At 34.5% G+C, this 19415-nt stretch overlaps 1 protein-coding gene across 1 annotated transcript in view; it reads right to left on the reverse strand.

The window, feature by feature from the left end:
• The window catches only part of LOC119635736 (glycine-rich cell wall structural protein), an 18492-nt gene extending 1395 nt beyond the window's left edge, over nucleotides 1–17097 (reverse strand). The window contains exons 1-3 of the mRNA XM_038030727.1: nucleotides 16932–17097; nucleotides 401–1034; nucleotides 2–335 (exon numbers count right to left, since the gene is read on the reverse strand). Of these exons, the coding sequence (XP_037886655.1) occupies nucleotides 2–335; nucleotides 401–1034; nucleotides 16932–16952 (989 nt within the window). The 5' untranslated portion in view covers nucleotides 16953–17097. The remainder of the gene's footprint in view (nucleotide 1; nucleotides 336–400; nucleotides 1035–16931) is intronic.
• Nucleotides 17098–19415: the final 2318 nt, after the last annotated feature.

The following is a 19415-nucleotide window of genomic DNA, read 5'->3' on the forward strand; positions in this document are numbered from 1 at the left end:
TCCCGCGCCACCACCACGACCACCAGCACCAGCGCCACCACCATAGCCTCCTGCGCCGCCGGCACCTGCTCCACCTCCCGTGCCGAAACCGCCGGCAGCTCCCACACCACCACCTCGGCCTCCAGCACCAGCTCCACCACCGTAACCTCCTGCGCCGCCTGCACCTGCTCCTCCTCCTGCACCGAAACCGCCAGCACCTCCCACGCCACCACCACGACCGCCAGCGCCACCTGCACCAGCGCCACCACCATCACCACCTGCGCCGCCCCCTGCGCCAAAACCGCCTGGACCTCCTAGCCCACTACCTGCACCGAAACCTGTTCTTCTTCCACCACCTATTTTCAACAAAAGCATGTCAAAGAATAGAACAAGTAACATAAATTTCCTAACTAAAACATACCTCCAGCACCTGTATCACCTGGACCCGTACCACCTGTAAAACTTCCATCTGGAGCTACTTGTATGCCTTGAGCTGCTAATGCTTTAGCAATTGCTTCAGGTATAGGTGGAGGCGTCGGTAAATTATCACCAGAAGGTTGAAACCCGTTTTCGTCTGCAGTGTAAGCTATTTCAATGACCTCACCGTTTGGAGCGGTATACGAATAAGTGCCCATTACAGATGGTATTTCGTTGTCTGAGCCTCTATTTTTAATGGTACCTTCTTCTTGTGCTTTTATGCCATTTCCGGTTTCATAGCTAAACCGATAATTACCATCACCGTCATTTTCATTAATAAAAGATAAGATGGGAATAACTGGGCCCGCTGGTTGAGAGGGTCCCGATGGTTGTCTTGCGGGCGTCCCAAAGGGTCTACCAGGTCCGCCAGCACCGGAAAAACCACCTAAAGCATTATTGCCTCCACCAGGCCCTCCACCTCCCCCACTAAAACTTCCTGGGCCACTGGGACGTCCACCTGTTCCAGGACCTTGCAAACCAGGCCCACCGCCAGCAGTGGCTGCATTTGGTGGTGGAGGTAGATAGCTATTGTCTAGCTTAGCACTCTGAGCTAAAGCGAAGATGGTTAAAAATAATGGCTAGAAAAAAAGAACAATTATAGAAAATCAAATAGACTTAAAAGGCAGATAGGATTATATTCGTGACTTTTTTGTTTCATATGACCGATGACTCAGGGAAGTTCTTCATTCACGGTAAAACGTTGACCGTCAGAAAGAAGGCAGAAAGGAGAAAGAAATAACAAGTTCGCGGCCGTAGTCCAGTCAGTGTATGTCAATCAACCAATGTTATGCCTTTACCAATTAAGGACTCATTACATCACATCCAAAGAAAATTTTACCGCACTTGAGATTTGAGCCTGCGAAAATTGACTTTCTAGTCGTAGTTCTTACTTATTTGGTTGCTTAGGCGCATAAATGGTTTCAATATATAAACGGACGGTTAAGCCCATATCGGTTTTTTTCATTTACCTCATTTAAAAATGCAGTCTAGTACGTATGTTCATTCGTAGATAGAACTTAACTGCAAGTAATGAACTTTCACTTGCTTTTTGTAGCTACGTTGTGATACTTTAAGATTTCAGAATCTGCCGTATAAGACATGGAGATGTAAACCTTTCAATAGCGTTTACAAATTGTATGAAAATGTTATTAATATTCAAGAATGATTTCTAACATTAACTGTGTTCTTTTTGTCTTGCGTGTAAGAAAATTCTCTACGTAAGTCTTGTTTCTTTTTAACTCTGGCATCAACTAGAATGTATGTAACTATTGTTCATCGCATAGCGGCAGTCGAACCAATGCTTTGCCGTATCGAAAGCGTATAAAGCATAAAATAAAGAATACAAAAGCTTTCAGACACAACGCATTCAGTTCAATAGAAAATGAAATACTTTAGAGGTCACTATAATACGACAAAAAAAGGAGACAAAAAAGAATACCGTGAAAATATCTTTAAAAAAATGAAAGAATTTGAAAAAAAAGAAGTTGTGCATGAGCTAATGTTCAATATATAAACGATACTCATGACTACAATAGTTGATGATCGTCATCTTTATGCCTAAACATTAAAAATAAATAGTCATTTATTTATTTATTGAATTTGTGTTTTTGATAATTTTTACAATGATTTTTAAAAATCTAAAGTTCAAGCTTCAATACTTAAGCTATCTAAGTTAATAAATTGTATTGCTACACTTGAGCAACAGATGCGCGCCTCCGGGCAACATACGGTACATACATGTCCATCACGCATGAACTATGGCATTATTTTGTCATTTATGTTAATGTTGAGTCATTTGCTGATGTTTGCTGCCACAACTACAAAAGTTAAGCTGAAGGTGTTGATAAGTTTAATGTGCTATCACTACGCGCTATAGGTATTGATTTGATTCCTCACGTTTTACCCAGTAGCCGACTTTAAAATATACATAAGCATCGCTGTACAACATACCGAGAGTTTCTGCGATAAATACATAATATTCGTGTGAATTCTGAAGGAACATTTAATAGCTAACTTATACTCATACGTAAGCGTAAGCATTCGGTTTATCTGAGAAGAGTTTTGCATCTTTGTTGTTTCAATGGTTAACGTTTCCGTTAATTATGTTTTAAATATTAAACTTGATAAGTTTGAAGTCAAGTTGAAGTTCAACTCCGTGTTAGATAATAAGTTTATAGTATATTAAAAACGGATTTATGATGTTGCAATATAATTACATGATTAGTTTTAGAAAACAAATAATCATTAAATAATTCAATAATTAAATTAAAAGTATTTAGCATTCAAAAAAATATATTTATTACCAAAAAAAAAATGCGGTTATTTAGGGCAAATCATATTGAATTTCAGTTAATACGTTGTAGATATATGAACTGCTTTCGAACATAACCCTAATCGAAATTGTTTTCGCATCTCCCAATAGAGTAGAGTGCTGTACAATAATAGCTGTTTATTTAAATTGGCTAGAAATTCGTTGATTGAAAGAAGTATCTATAAAAAGCAGACTCGGAAGCGAGACAAACTCGATAACAAACCAGGGTTATTTGTCTTTTTATATTCATCACAGATACCATCTCCAGTAGCGGAATAGATTAAGCTATATCAGCCAGTCTATCTGCCAGTCTACCTTCTTATTGAGATTACGAGAAGTGTAGTGTATACTTATATTGCCTATACGAAATTCCGACCCAAAACTAGTTCAGAAAAATTATTCCTCAACATAATTAAGACATGACAACAGAATGGACGGACGGAGAGACAAGCTTAGAACGATTTAGAAAATGGCTCAAAGTCGACCGGTATATTAAAAGCTGGGTCTATCCCAAGTTCTTCTGCGTATTCAAAACATTCCCACAAACTTAATATGCCATGTTCACGAACAACGTAGAATATAAAAAATAAAAGCTGGGCCTAATGCAGTTGTTCACATAACGACTTGTCAAAATAGAACGTTACATGGACAGTGTTCCGAAAAGCGGTTTCATCCGAATCATATTCAGTGGTATCCGTCCTTGAGACCGGTATATCATATTGCATAAACACATTTCGAAAATTGTGACCTGTAGGTTGAACAAAGGAAAACGAGAGGGACAGACGAGCAGACAAGCTTAGATCGATTCAGAGCTACTTTCAGTATAACTGAAGGGGCTCTAACTCAAGTCCATCTGACTCCGTGTTAACTTAATAAACCGTTGAACCACAAATGTTGTAGAGTATAGTAAAATTGATTAATATAAAAGCTACGATAAATAATGTTATCTACATATAATGTTTAGTTAAAACACTATATATAGTGGTTAGTTTTTTGGCCATTTCTATGTAACCTTTCTTTTATTCTTGGCTGTAAATTATTCGAAAAGAGAGAATTTTCGTCCTGCTGTTAAAAATTTCTTTCAGCATCGTTTAAGCATTTGCTTTCAGTAGACGATGATACACCTTTACCCAAAATTTGTGCTCGTGGAATTATTTCTCATCAGACTTCACTGTAAAAACATTTGTATGTGATTTCAATTTTAATCGAGTTTACTGCTTATAATTTCCTTATGACAGAAAAACATTGAGAATTGCCGGATGATATAACCTTATGAACAAATTATTATTGGTTTTTTTTTTTTTTTTTTTTGCTTATACCGGTCAGTTTAGCAGATGGTCATTAAAATAAAGTAATCATATGAAAAAATATGAAAACACCCACCAGCACATAAAAAAAAACCTTTAATTACTAATTCATATGATGACACAATTACTTGTTTGACTTTACATTTTCTTTGGAAGTTATCATAAGCGCATGTAAAACGATAACGGTGGCGATTGCCTCTTTACTTATTGGCATTAACATCATATCAAAGACATTTAAAAATTTTATATTTAATGTACTTTTGTTTTTTCAAATAATCTAAAGAAATAGTTATAGTCATCGTCATTATCATCATCCTAAGAATAGATTTTTTATTATTTGTGTGCATGGATTCAATACGGATTTGCATAGAGATACTAAAGCAAAAAAAATACATACGTGATGACAACAGCAAATATCGTAAGAGCAGAAGATGAAATTGAAAAAAGCAAAATCCCAATAAAGGTAAACTTGTAAATTTTATATAATATGTAGAAAAAAAAAAAAAATTACATGAGATATTTTTCTTCTTTTTTTTTTTTCCTCTTGGTTCAACACATTGTTCATCCTATAGAGATGAAATTTAAAGAAAACTACATTTTCCAAGATCTCAAAAACTAGAAAATCTAAAACAAAAAAAAAGCAGATGACGATGTACACATAAACATATGATATCTATACCTGTGGGTATACAAATATATATATATATATATATATATATATATATACATGTATGAGTGTGTCTAGAAGAAGGTCTCTTTTATTGTTTTAATGTAATAAACTAAAGGCAGCAGAAGCCGCAGCAACTGTTGCTAAACACAATATTAACCAACTGTTGTTGACTACAAGGCAGCAGGTTCTCTCTGCATTGCCAGTAAAATGTAATCGATTGTCTGAAGAAGCCACCGCCAACTAAATGCGACCTGAAGAAGAATAGAAATCTAAAGAAAATGAAGAGGCGACGGCACAAGCAGTAAAATCGTGACCACTTAGCTTTTTTTTCTTTTTTACTATTTTTCGATTTTCTATTTTTTTTATAAAGGATTGACTTGACTAACCCAAAAATGAAAACGAGTGTAGTTGTTATTGGTAAGACGCCCGTTCGTCTTTATACGCTTAAGCTTTAAATAGCAGTTATTTTCGCATCATCAAATCTGTTGATATGATTGTGTTGTGGTTATTGCACTTATTACGAATTAGACTAAATGAAGGGTGTGCCAAAATGAGTTTATTTATTAATTGTCATAATAGAACGCACTTTTTGGTGGTTCGTAGCGACAATAGGAAAAAAATGCTGGGGATAATAAAAGTACAAAAATAAAAATGAATTGAAGTTCATATCAACTTTTGAGCCGGTCACGAGTTAGTTAAGACATTCTATTGCCTCTTGAAAGACAAAGGTCGTTTTCGTTGATATCATTGGCAAAATCAATTAAGGAGAATATTTGAACGCACGATTGCTTCTACTTTCTTGATAGGATGTACAAAGCATTTAATAAAGAAGAGAATGGCCGATGAATGGCTGCTTTGCATGACATTGCGATATATGGCTATGTTAGAAAATTTTAAATTATCTCCTAATTTTTAGCTCATCAATTCACTTTGATTCACCTCACATATATTTGTAATATTTTATATTAAGAATATGATGAATTTTCGCATTTTACTTTATTTCATTTCAAACGAATTTTAATTGAACATCTTGCATAATAGTACGGTACACAAACAGAGGTTTGTGGGAGAATTTAACTTCTAAAAGAAAATTTTTGTACAATTACATACGCATACACATGTACATAAGTAAATGTATGTGATCTTAGTAACCTTTAGTTTAGTACATGATTATGAATTTAAACCATTATATATGCGTGTTTCATCAATTGTCTACAAAAATTCCACATCTTTGCAAGAATTATGCAGAATCGTTTTTGTAACCACCACAAGATGGATATATACTCATTATGCCAAGATGTTTGCAACACTCATAAAGAGGCTTCAGAGACCTCGTGAAGGATTCTTCAATAGCATGAAATTGTTAATCGATCTAAGTGAGTCCATCTGTCCCTATATCTGTTTAACTGTCCGTCCACCTACCCGTTTGTCTGTGTATTCGTTCTTGTGGACTGGAGTGGTAAGTAATTATTTGTTTACAAAAATTAAAATATCAAATTCAAATTTGAAAAAAAACAATGGAAGTTTTACAACGCAGGTTGGTATTGAAAATGGTCAAAATCTCTCATGGGGCACGTTCATGCCGCAACTTAGACTAAGAGCACATTTGTTGAGCTTTTTCTCTCATTAATCATACCCCACAAAGTTATCAAGCACATCTATAAACGATACAACATTTGTACAAATATGTGAAAAGTCAGTCACGCCCACTAATATTATGCAATTATGAAATTTTAATTTTGTTCTGTTGTTTTTTTATGAAAATGATGATGCATATAAAAGATTCTTTCACAGCCAAATAAAATTTTCTTGTTATTTTTATTACTTTTCCTTTGTATTTTACATTTTATACCCAACACAATAGAATAGATTTGAAAAATGCTTACAGCGCGAAACTGTGCATATTACTGACGTATACGAATGAGTGGAGGTGAGAGGCAAATCAAGTATACATATTGATCGTTCTGTCTACAGAAGTCACAATTACGATCTCAGAACATAAAGAACTTTAAAAGAACCAACCCATCGCATTATCGATTAAAAACCAGCGCAGTCAGTCCAGACGCTCGCCTGCATTTGGCAAACTATTGATCATTCTCATCTTTTTTCCCAGTACTGTAGGACTCGAAAGTCAACTAAAACGATCTAAGTCCTTGCCCACAATTAAAAAAGGCGAAATATGTAAACATTGTTTTATATCAATTACTATCGAGAGGGGGTATATTCATTTCGTCGGAGCGTTTGCAACGTTGCAACCTGAGAATAACTTCAGCGGCCCTACAAAAAATGTATATTTGTGATCAGCAACAAATTCTGAATTCACCTGAGCAAGATTGTCCGTCAATCTGTCCACTTGTCTGCGCAACGTCTGCGATAAACACGCTCTTGGGCGTAAAAATTCAGATACCGGCTGAAAAATCGGCAAAAGGAAATTCTTGCATCAGGGTTGGGCTAAATCGGTAGAAAGACACGCTCACAGTGTATTGTGAGCTAGGAAGACCTCTGTTTTTAGGACCGAAAAAATTTTTATTTTGCTCATTATCCCTAAGCTTCAACAGTATGTTCATAATTCATTGTAATGCAAAGATGACAGGTGTAAAAGATTCGGCCACATTCGGTTACAACTCCTCCGCTTGTTAGTTTTTACAATCATCTACAAAGTGCTGCCGCATCATATAAAGATATTATATTTGGCATATAATCGTTATATTCAGTGAACGGATTTCCGCTGTATGTCGGGATCAAATGTCGTAAACCAGCTCAATATGGGGTGTTAATGTATTCGACCCAAGTCAACTATAATTTTTCTTTCTTCTCTTTTATGAAAACAATTTTTTTATATATATTTTATGTCTTATTATTATTGTTATAAAATGTTTAAGATTTTTTTATGAAATTTTGAAAAACAAAAATATAATTATAAATGTAAATATAAACATATATATGTGCTTACAGTCATAGTTTGCTATCTATGATTATACAAAGCAAACATGCGACTCATCATCTCATCGCAACTCATCTCATCTTCTTTTTCTTTCATACAAAATTTTGCAACATTATCATTATCATTGTTCTAAAACCAGTTGTTGTCCATAATAAATTATAAGTGAACGTATACACATTCATCTGCCCCTTATATATATATATATATATACACGTGTGTTAACAAATAATTTTTTAAACTACTAATTAATAGCAATAATGTTTTTGTAACCCCCTCGGTGGGGGGTAAATTAAGTTTTTTTTTTAAAGGTTTGCAAAATTCTTTAAACTATTTGTCTCTGTCCTTTCGTGTGTCCATCTATGAAAATCAGTACCGTCATAGCCGACTTCTTTATTATCTTTACATTAAAGTCGATAATGAACGAATGTTTACGGGGATTAGATTAGGCTTAGGAACATCACACTAAACGGCACAAAGATTGCTTCGCAATAAGATGGACATATAAAATTCCTTACACGCACTCTATATACTAATAAAAATTATTATATTGAAATGTCAATAACCGATCGATAATCTGTTAATAGGCTTTCCGTCGCCAAAGCTTAAGTGCCGACTATAATCACAGAAAACGAACAATGTTGTCTGAGCATAAAAAAGCACAGATATTGGCAGAGACCTGGCGAGGGAGTATCTGTCACCTAGGGGTCAGTCAATAAAATGTTAATTCATTTAGAAAGAGTACGCATCGCAGATCTTATTAATTAGGTGAACTCACCTAGTCTATCTAAAGATCACGTTTCCAATTTTTTATGCTATTACGCCTTCCCGAAAAATCGAAAAAATTTGTTAGGAAATTCCATCCTTCTTTCAATCGATGCAACAATATTAAGCGGAACAGGGGTTTTTCCATTTTTGGCTGAAAAGGAAACCTTTTCAAAAACGAATTTGTGTTTGTAAGTTGAGTTACTTTTTCTTTGATCACTTCAAGATCTGCATTTCAAATTTCCCTTTTTATACTCTACGCTAGCTTTTCTATTATTAGATTTTATTGTACTCTACACAACGGGGCTTGAAATAGACCTGCGTTTTATTATACCGAATCGATCTAAGCTCGTCTGTCCGTATGTCCGTTTTGTTTTGTTGTGTTCTGCCTACGATTCACAATTTTTGAGATATTTTTGTAAAGTTTGCAAAATTTTGATCCGAAAACGCTTCGGATCAGACCACTTTTCCGAACACTTTCCATATAACGTCGTATGTGAACAACCGATACCAGAAGAACTTGGCATAGACTCATCTTTCATTACACCGGGTAATTCAGAATCATTTTCTGAATCGATGTAAACTCGTCTGTCCGTCTGTCCGTCTTATTTTCTTATGTTCAATCCAAGGTTCGCAAATTTACGTGATATTTCCATCAAATTCAGTACACTGGCACATTTTGGCCCAAGGACAAACAGTATTAAAAATGGTTCAGATCGGACTACTTTCTCGATCATTTCCCATATAAAATAGAAAGTGATGTAAATATAAAACTCTTTTTTACTAGGATTGTTGCTGCGGCTGTGTACACCCTACACCACTTGTGGTACAGGGTAATTAAACAGAATCGTTTTCTGAATAGATCTAAGCCTGTCCGCCTGTCTGTCTGTCCGTCTGATTTATGGCCATATTAGTTTTTGTTTATATATTTAGGTGAAATCTGGTACGCTGACGTGTTTTGACCTAAGGACGAAAGCTATTCAAAATGGTCTGTTTATGTTCACTTTTTCGGCCCCTTCTCATATAATGTCTTATTTGGAAAAGTTGTTATACGAAAAAAATTTACATTTTTAAAACTGCTCAACAAAAGTGGCTAAACAATAGTAATTCGGCATTTGAAATTGACGCGAACTTTGGATCGACCAACGCAATATTTCGAAACCACTCTGAACTGAAGTTTTTATGGCAAAAGTTCTAATTTTCAATGCTTCATTATAAAAATTAGACCATAAGGTAAAAAAAATGGACTCTACCAAATCTGGACCATCTCGGCCTATTTTTTGGATCCTGTCCTATGTAAGGTTTTTAGGGCAGATAAGTTTAAGTTTTATGATGAAAATTGGCACACTATAATAATTTGGTATTAAAAATTTGGACCACCCGAAAATTGCTGTTTATGATGAAAATTGATCCATAATAGCGCTTTGATATAAAAATTAACTGTGCTGAATTTTAGAACCCCTTGAGCGTAATCATTCTTACGGAAAGTAAGTCTTTATTTGCAAACTAAACTTTTTCTAACTTTTAGTATACATATCTACCATAGTAAGTTCACATAAAAACAGGCTATAATTTTTATATTCTGTGGCAAAAATAGAAATTGTGTTGACAATGTGGTGTGAGGCATTTAATATACAGCCTAGCCCGACTGTAATGTTTTCACTTATTTACTGTTTTCCTTCAATAAATAAATTCGAGAAAGTGACTAATAATTTCGTGCTAAGAAGGTAGCATCACTTCTTACATAGAATATTTAGATCCGTTCACAATTACGGAAATTCTCTTGATATAATGTCAATGCCAAACATTTTCCAACTAGAACACTTATGTACCTATGCGTATACATGTGTTTGAGATTTTCCATAGATATGTTAATTATGCATCCGCTTATAAAAATTACAACTGCGACGTCGAAACTGTAACTAAAATACCAAAGTTGGTTTTTAATTTTTCCTTTTTCCCTTCAAGTAAATTTCTTCACAAAATTGGAAGAAATTATCAAAATTATACAAAACGAAAAAATTGATTCATTTGTCTGTTTGATTTATTCTTTAGTGTGCCTTTATATCCTACCTTGTCCTTGACAACTAAGTGAAATTAATTCACTGAAATATTAGTTGATCTATTGGTTTAAGATGTAGGCAAAGTAAATTTATCAAGTGAAATGAAAACGCTGTAGTGAATCATGGTTTGGCTTTAATTACCTTGCACCACTCTACAACTAATCGACCTTTCAAAACGAGGCCTTATATGGGAAGAGTTCGGAAAGGTGGTCCGATCCGAAGGATTTTTAATAGCGTTCGCCCTTGGGCCAAAGTGTGTTTGTGTACAAAATTTCATCAAAATATCTCGAAAATTGTGATCTGTAGGTTGAACAAGAGAATATAGGAGGGATAGCCAAGGATAGCCAAATGAGCAGACAGACAAGCTTACATCATTTAAGAAAGTGTTTCTAACTTGATCGATGTAATAAAAGTTAAGTCTGTCCAAGGTCTGTTTCTGGGTGTTATATACATTCGCACGAACTTGTACCACAGAAGAGATAGGGGGACGAAATTCAATTATATTTGACTTCTAAGTCCATTAATTCACAAAAGCACTTAACCTATAAGTTCAATAATGGTTAGCTAGTCATTCATTGTCTTCCCTTCGTACAATTTCCTTTTTTTGCCAGGAAAGTCGCTGGAAATAATTAAAATGTCATATTTTTTGTTTGTAAAATAAATTCATTTATATATCCAAACGTATAAACATAAAATGTTAGACATTGATCATAAAGTGTGCGCAAATTGAATACAAAATAGGAAAAGATTTATGTTTAAAGCTCTAAAATGGTTTAAACACACCTAAGGACGATATTAAGGTTAAGAAAGGCGAAGAAACAATCGCTATGTGTGTTGCCTGATATTGAATAGGCGAGATTGGTCTCATCCTGCATTGGTCGATTGTAGTAGAAATGCAACAAGCGAAAATAGCAAAGCATCTAAGAGATAAGTGAGAATATGAAAATTTTAGTATAAATATAGCACTGTTGTCGATCGAGTATAATATAACACAAATGGTCGATCAAAAGATCAAATACAAAAGCAAAAAAACATAACAGACAGTCAAAGATTGTGTAAATCAAAGCATGAGTGCATTATATTGAATTTCAAGAATTCGTTACAAATTGAAAATAATTTCTTTTTCACCCATTACTATTATTATATTTTATTTATTTATTTATTTTTTTTTTTTGCTTCGCTTGTTCTTCATTCACTTAAAATAGTTTTTCAAATGCCTTAAAAAGAATTTTTTCTATATCAGACTAAAAGAACGCGCTTTGCAACTCATTCCCAATCACTTCATATAAGCAAAATACATTTGACATTTATATGTCACATTACCTGACCAACCATATAAGTATGTAAGCTTAGACAATATACATAGAGATATAAGTAAGTACGTACATGTATTATATATGTTACGATGCTATTGCATATGTTCAGGTCAGTAATTACTCAATTTGATTGCTAAGATCATCATTCGAAAATGTTGTAAAAATATATATATACATATATATATATATATATATATATATATGTGTACAGTACAATACAAAGTACATACATACATACATAATACTTGCTCATGCAAGTACACATATGTACGGGATACAATTAAATTGATTTATGACGACAAACTTGTTTGAATTTTCATGTAAACCCTAAGTGTTTTTGTGTGATTAGAAAATATTTCATAGTGCACACTATTTACTTCATCATAGGAAGGATAGTTATAAGATATAATTTTTCCAAGAATCGATGTATTTCCATTTTGTGAAAATGTTTTTAATAGCTAGAAGAAAGCATCGATTTAATCATGTCCGTCTGTCTAACGTCTGCGTTAAATATTGCCCTGTTGTGGAACTATAGACTTCAAATTTAACAGTAACATTAACAGCGAGCAGCGAGCGAGTGTCGAATGTTGGCCAAATCGGTCGAAGGACGTGCCTACCCGGAGAGCATTTAAGCTTTCAATATTTCTCATTCACTGTTCATAAACTGCAATGGATACGCAAAAAATCAGCCACGGCCAAGGAAATTTAATTTTTTCGCTTTTCAGTTTTTCTTACGATAAAGATCGTATAAAGGGCATAAAAGATTCGGCTATTGCTGAACATAGTTTTCTTACCTGCTTTGTTTGATTTAGTCATGAAATGTCAAAATACTAAGCTTTTAGCAAAGAAAACTGATTAAATCCGTTGCGGGAAAATATTGAGATTATGGGATTTGTGTTGATGAATGATTTATTGCACTAATGAAACAATGCAGATGTACAGAAGAAGGAAGAGTTTGAAGTAACACTATTTACGTTTCTTTTATTTAGGTTGCGATTAGTAAACGAAGCCAAGCACCGCAGGGCCTTAAGTATTTGTGAAGAATCCAAAAAATTATGAAGACTGCACACTACACTGCTTAAAAGAATTCTGGCTGGTGAAAAGAGAGGAAAGGAAGGAAGTCGCAGACCAGGTTTGTTTTTTTGTTCCAATAACAATGCAAAATTACCCCTAAGTTTAGGCATTTTCAAAGTTTGAACTGAAATGTTATGTTTTCCCTCGTTAGGCCCAGAATCCGGTTCTTTCGTTCTCTAAGAATTTTCAGGCTTAAAAAAACTTAGTATGCTGTTTAGTGCATGGCTTGACTATCGCTGCGCTTATAAGCCTCTTTAAAGGCACTGAGCCTTACTAGACTGGACAAGGCACGACGAATCACATCGTTCGTATCGGATCGATTTCTTTTAAGGATTACAGCCACTGCGTTTCTCTTAATCCTTTTTAGACCGGAAGGTTAACCTTCTCATAGTTCTTTATAACAATTATACTTATTATCACATGACATAAGTCTCGTTGGGAAGAGTAACTCGTAAAAGCACCCGGGAGAAGTACATAGTAACCGATAATAATGTTCACGAATTTCATCTCTTTCTCAGCTTATTCTGCTCTTAGCCTACGAGGCTTGCAGTTAACTCATCTCACTTACAACTCCCAATGCATTGATGCTTCGAGACTTTTTTCGTCCGACATTTCACCCATATATTTCCGTAAGCCCCACTCTTCAGCACGTTGAGCGTCATATGACTTTGAACTCTTCTTGAAGATCAATCAATCACTTCAAGGGCCTGGCTTTGATACTATTGAAGGACTAAAGCCAGCATGAAAAAATTAATTTTAGTCACTGCTTCGAAGACCGAAGAAAAATTTTTAGAAATCTATTCTTTCCGAAAAAGTCCATGCAGTCCATGCAGTAACCGGTTTCAGATTTTCGTATTGAAGAAGTTATTCTAATTATATTATCAGGCATTAATTCGAAACTTCTTCCAAAAATCAAAGCAAAATCCTATAAATGTCTCCATAATCTTTTTATATCATTGTCAATTAGTACCTGCGCTATATATTACTCCTACGTAAATCTAAAGAGGATGCTCTTTGACAGACGTCCACTCTGGTAAGTGATATTTGCGGATCTTAAGTAAATACATAATTTCGTAAATTTCATGAATTTCTTTTTATTAAGCTTACCCCTTATGCACACACACGCACATACATAAACGTACACGAACGCATAAAAAATCACAAGAACGGAATCACCACGACCCGGCACTCTACAACCCGATTGACAGGTGGGATGTTTGCAGCTCTTGTGGATGCTAATGTAATGAAAGTGCTCCGACATAGCGTGTGGAAAGCAAGGAAAATGGACACCATTACACTAAGACTCCGCGAAAATAAGCGAAGCCAGCTGCCGGGAAGTAATAATGAACGGTGGTACCGTGGAGAGGAGTGTGTGGGGGGGGCAAAGGGGCGGGGTAGGTTTACTATGCAGGTTGCATGGCCAATTGTGTTTGCTAATGGCTCGGGCCAAGGAGAATGCCCAATGAATATATGTGGCTTTTGTCGACACAAGTCATAAGAGGCTTCTATGTTAGTCGTTTAGTGCGTTACTTCATAATCTTCCTTTATAACAAAACTGATACTGGATGGTTTTATTGTGACTATGCCTTAGGAATATCGAAATTGACATAGACTTCAAAAAACAAATGATTGGTCAGAATGTACCCTTAAATCAATCTTATACACCCTATGACCTAACCTTTGATGCCTTAAATTTCGTGAAGAATAATTTTCAATATTTTTCAGGCAAATTTCATAAACTTCTTGCTCCTTCCTTCTCCTCCTTCTTCCAATTTGCTGCATACATAATCTTTAAAATAATGTCAACAATTTTGTTTTACATTTCCTTAACGCTATTGAGGTGTTTTTTTACAAAACGAAAAGTTCTCGCGATAAACGGAACAAATATCAAAGCAAAGCAAAAGCGGGAAAGTCATGTTCATTGAAATCTGTATAAGCGGATATAAGTTGGAAATGACTGAATTAATAAGAGTCAGAAAAAGTATTAATAATTCATTTCGAAAATGTTCAGTGATTTGATAGGTTAACGTGAGCGGTTAGTTGAAAGACTATCATCTGCTGCTGAAAATATTTCAAGAATATTTCTGTTTGATTTAAACCAAGTCTTTTTGATACCAATCATGTTTATTTTTATATTTTTTTTCTTACAAATATGTTTTGTCATAAATAATAATTGACGGCAATAAGTGACGTTTTTTGGCAACGATGAACGACGGCAGCGAAATAGGTGTATTCGCCTCCAACTTAACTTAAGCGGAACACAAAACGTTCATGACGAAAAACATAAGTAAGAAAATTATATTCGGCTCTGATCGAACCTTTTCCATTACATTTGTCCTAAAAAAAAAAAAAAAACCCAAGAAAACTAACCTTTCATACAAAGGAAGATATCTCTAGTTTAGCGAACAGAAGAATATCTATCACAGATATGACGCAGAGAGGCATGCTTAGGTTCATCCCAAGCCAGAATATATACACTTTATGGGGCCTCTAAATCTTCCTTCTGGTCGTTACAAAGATTTCGTTAAAAAAAAAAATCAATTCAAATCAAATCAAAAACCCTATAAAACAGGATGGTCGTGGACGCATTCTTCTAAATTTCTACATAATGTAGAATCACCCACGGGATAAATTTCAGCTTTTGCATTTGTCGTACTTAATAGGTAACGAGCAAAAAGCCCACTTTTTTACTTTTGAACACAGAGGTGCTCTCAACCTACGTGGTGCTGTAGGTGCTGTTCTTCATTTGGACCCATTTTCAAAATGAGGCAACTACTAAAGATATTATTGAATTTGAAACCGAAAGATTCGTTTTTGCAATCAGAAGAATGTTTATCAAAGACATTAGAGAGATGGACAGAAGGACGAGCGAACATGTTTAAACCAAATCACAATTGAATAGTGGCGTCTGTGAAGATTCGTTGAATGAAGCTTCCTCACGAGGCCAAGCAAACTCGAGTTTGACGAAGAAAGTTCATGTCATCCGGTTAGGGTTGTAAAATCCAACATGAAAATGTCCATTATATGATATAGGAAGACGTAGAACTAAAAGTCGAAGAATCTTATAGAGGCCTGCGCTTAGCGCTTTACATGAAAAATTGGAGGTAAAAAATTTGTTTGCAAGCGATCAGCTTGGGTTACGCTATACAAGTGCACAAACCACAAACCTAAAAATTTTCTGTTGCTCTAGGAACTGTTGAAAGACTCGCAATAATAAAAATTGGGAATCATGCGCATGGACTAGCAGTTAACAGGATTTGGGTTCAAATCTCATAAAAACTTTTGAGTTTTCTACACAAATGCATCTACAGCTAGGCCTTTAGAGATTCCAGTGAACCTCTTACTTATGTACATATGTGTATGTGTGGTTGTATCCGTGGCATTTGAATATCTGAATATCTCCTCCCTTCAGAGGCGAAAATGATATTTATTTGAGCAACAAAAGAGAAGATAAATTACGAGCATCACCTTAAGAATTGAAATATAACCGGAATGTTAAGTACACGCATACATGTATAGATAACTAAAAAGCGCAATCTTGAAAGAATCAATCACGGCAATCACTTTGTTTAAGATGATAATTTAAATCATTTAAATGAGTTCTTTAACTGTTTCTATAGACACTTTGCATAACTCTTGACACTTTAGTTTGTTCTCGACTTGAATGAATTTAACAAATGTATTCAACAGAACGTAATTACTGTATAATTTATTTGTCAGTGTTCGTTAAAGCTCATTATCCCATATCATGGATTGAAATGTTTTTTGTCTCAAGTTATTTATTTATAGTGTAATCAATGAATAATTCCGTTATAGATTACGTAAGTAAATTAATCTTAATAATGAGATCAGATTCATTTATCCATCGATTTTCACATCGCGAGATTTCGTTGGAGTTGAAATAACTTCTTCTTTAACTACTGAACTACTGAGTGCAAATATTTCGTTCCATTTATTTTTCTCGAAAGCAATTTTCAATTACACCTTTGCCGTTATAGTAAGATCGTCTTCGCAGCACTTGAACTCACCACTTTAAAAATAAGCGCCATATTTTTTGCAAGTTTTTTTCAAGTCTTTGAAAAAATTTGAAGAAAAAGGCAAATGTCCTTTTCGGTTCGTTAGATGTGAGAAATTTTCGTTTAAATATTACTTCATTTAGTTAACTATTAATATAGGAATTTTTAATGCATTTTTTTTTTTTTATATGAAAAAAAAAACACTTTTTTTTTTTATATATATATGTACATAAAAAATACCAACATAACACTGTTATAATAAATCTAATTTTTATATATATATATTTATATATATATATATATATATATATTTTTATTTTTATATATATTCTATAAAGTACTCGAACTCAGTACTTGATCTGTTAGCTAATGTTGTTTCAACTAATGTGCCATCAAACGACATGATTCTCTGGCTTTTATACAACAAATCCAAAGTGAATTGTTTGAAAAAGCAAACGATTTGGCGCCTAAAACATAAAACAAAAAATACAAAAACAAAAATCAAATCGAAATTATTGTAACGAAAACAAAACAAAAATGTGCAACTTACAACAATAAGCAACAACATAGAGATATCGATAGAGCAGAATTGAGTGTTGCCAACTAATGAAACAAAAATTCCCTCACACATTAGCGCTAAACTACCAAAAAAGCGATTGCAAATGTAAACAACATTAACTGTATAGAGAAGATGCTGAATATTCTTCTATGACTCCTATCAAATCGTGTTCATAAACATGCAAGCAAGTAACTAGTAACTAGCTTATGTTCACACATGTGCACGTGAACTTCATTAGAATAATTGAGAACAGAGTGTACACAGAGAGAGAGAGAGAGAGAGAGAGAGAGAGAGAGAGAACGAGAGTGAGAGAGCCTTAAATAAACGAATTAAAAAAAGGGAATAAGAATAAGTTATTGAGATTGCATTGCATGCAAGCAGGAGGCATAGCATTACACTAACATTGCATTGCAATCTCTTGTTGTGTAAATTTTGAGATTTTCCTGCTTATACGAGTGTGTGATCGATTGCATTTATATTTTATACACTCTTCCCAGCCCTCACAAGCACGCATACAGCGTGAAAGAGTTGAAATTGCATTGCAATAATAGTGAACTCATAAATTCTCTATGGAAATTGATCAACCAATATATGAGCAAATTCGTCTCTAACCAGGCACACTAATAAATTTTATTAACTATAAAAAACGGCGGAGCATTCTGGTTTGTAATTCGTCTTGTTGTGCACAACGTCAAAGTATAGGAGTATATTAGTTTTGTCATTCGGATCGCAATACCATGAAATATGGACGCGTGCGGGATATCCTCTAAGGTAAACAATAAACCTTTAATTAATCTACCATTGCTTTATCCGTGACCGTCAATCCGTCCGTCATGTGGTATTAACATTCGATCCTTACAAAAATGCTTATATCAGAGGTAGTTTATTTCTGCGCAAAAACCTTCAAATATCTATAAACATTCTTTTTTTTCTACTTGTTCTATTAAGGAATCATTTTTATCCATTTTTTTATGTAATCACACACAGTCACAAAAATGAGAGGAGCTAAAAAGCTGAAATAAAGCACAAAAACTCCTTGACCGTTTAGAAAGCGGTTAAAAGATGTTTGAGATTTGTCAATATGAAGGGCCACAAAGTAGAAGAAACTGAAACAACCTTAAAAAAGCTTGAAAATATGTACTGAGAATTTCTTAATCCAAAGGCTTGACTAACGTAAAAACGACACCGATACTGTATCCACCCGAAGCCTCTATTCAGCTTTACTTCGTCTTCAAAGCATCTTTTGACTTAAAATTCACGAACGATTTAACATAATCCATAGGATATTAAAAGAGATCTGAAAAATGGAAATTTTTCTCGCCTCCTTTGTTACTAACTATTTAATTAAGCAGTTACGCAGATCTATGCTCTATTCTTCGATTGTGTTAAGTCTGTTGCGCTTCTTATATACGATTAGGAAGCTATACTGATATGATATGTATTTTGCCCGAACGAGATCAGTATAATTCCCGCATTCTTACCCGTTTGTTTACCTGTTTGATAAAGTCATGGATACAACTCCAGAATAAATGTTGCCTAGAATAAGAAACCTACTTTTAAACTCGCCTTCCTTGATTCGCTTGGAATAGGATCGAAAACAGGCGAATCAAGTCGATCACCTAAAACTTTTCTGGTAGTATGTTACTCCTGATCTTATAAAGAATACTCTGAAGGGAGCGTTATGTCCAGTATGTAACTACCTAGATGCTATATGCTATGCTGACAGACGTGCTACATATTTTTGACAGAAGTCTTTTTGGCTTTCGCATCGAAACTTATGTATAAAAATCTATAATCGTAGGCAAATGCTGTGTGGCAAACTTTTCATATTAAGCCGGATATGATTTCGGTCTTTTCGATAATTACTTGATGTGACTTTGGGATTCCATTTGTAAGTTCCTCAAATAAATGAACGGAATCCAGCAAAGTGTGTACAA

Source organism: Glossina fuscipes, unplaced genomic scaffold (genome assembly GCF_014805625.2).
Source record: "Glossina fuscipes isolate IAEA_lab_2018 unplaced genomic scaffold, Yale_Gfus_2 27, whole genome shotgun sequence".
Classification (NCBI taxonomy): Eukaryota; Metazoa; Arthropoda; class Insecta; order Diptera; family Glossinidae; genus Glossina; species Glossina fuscipes.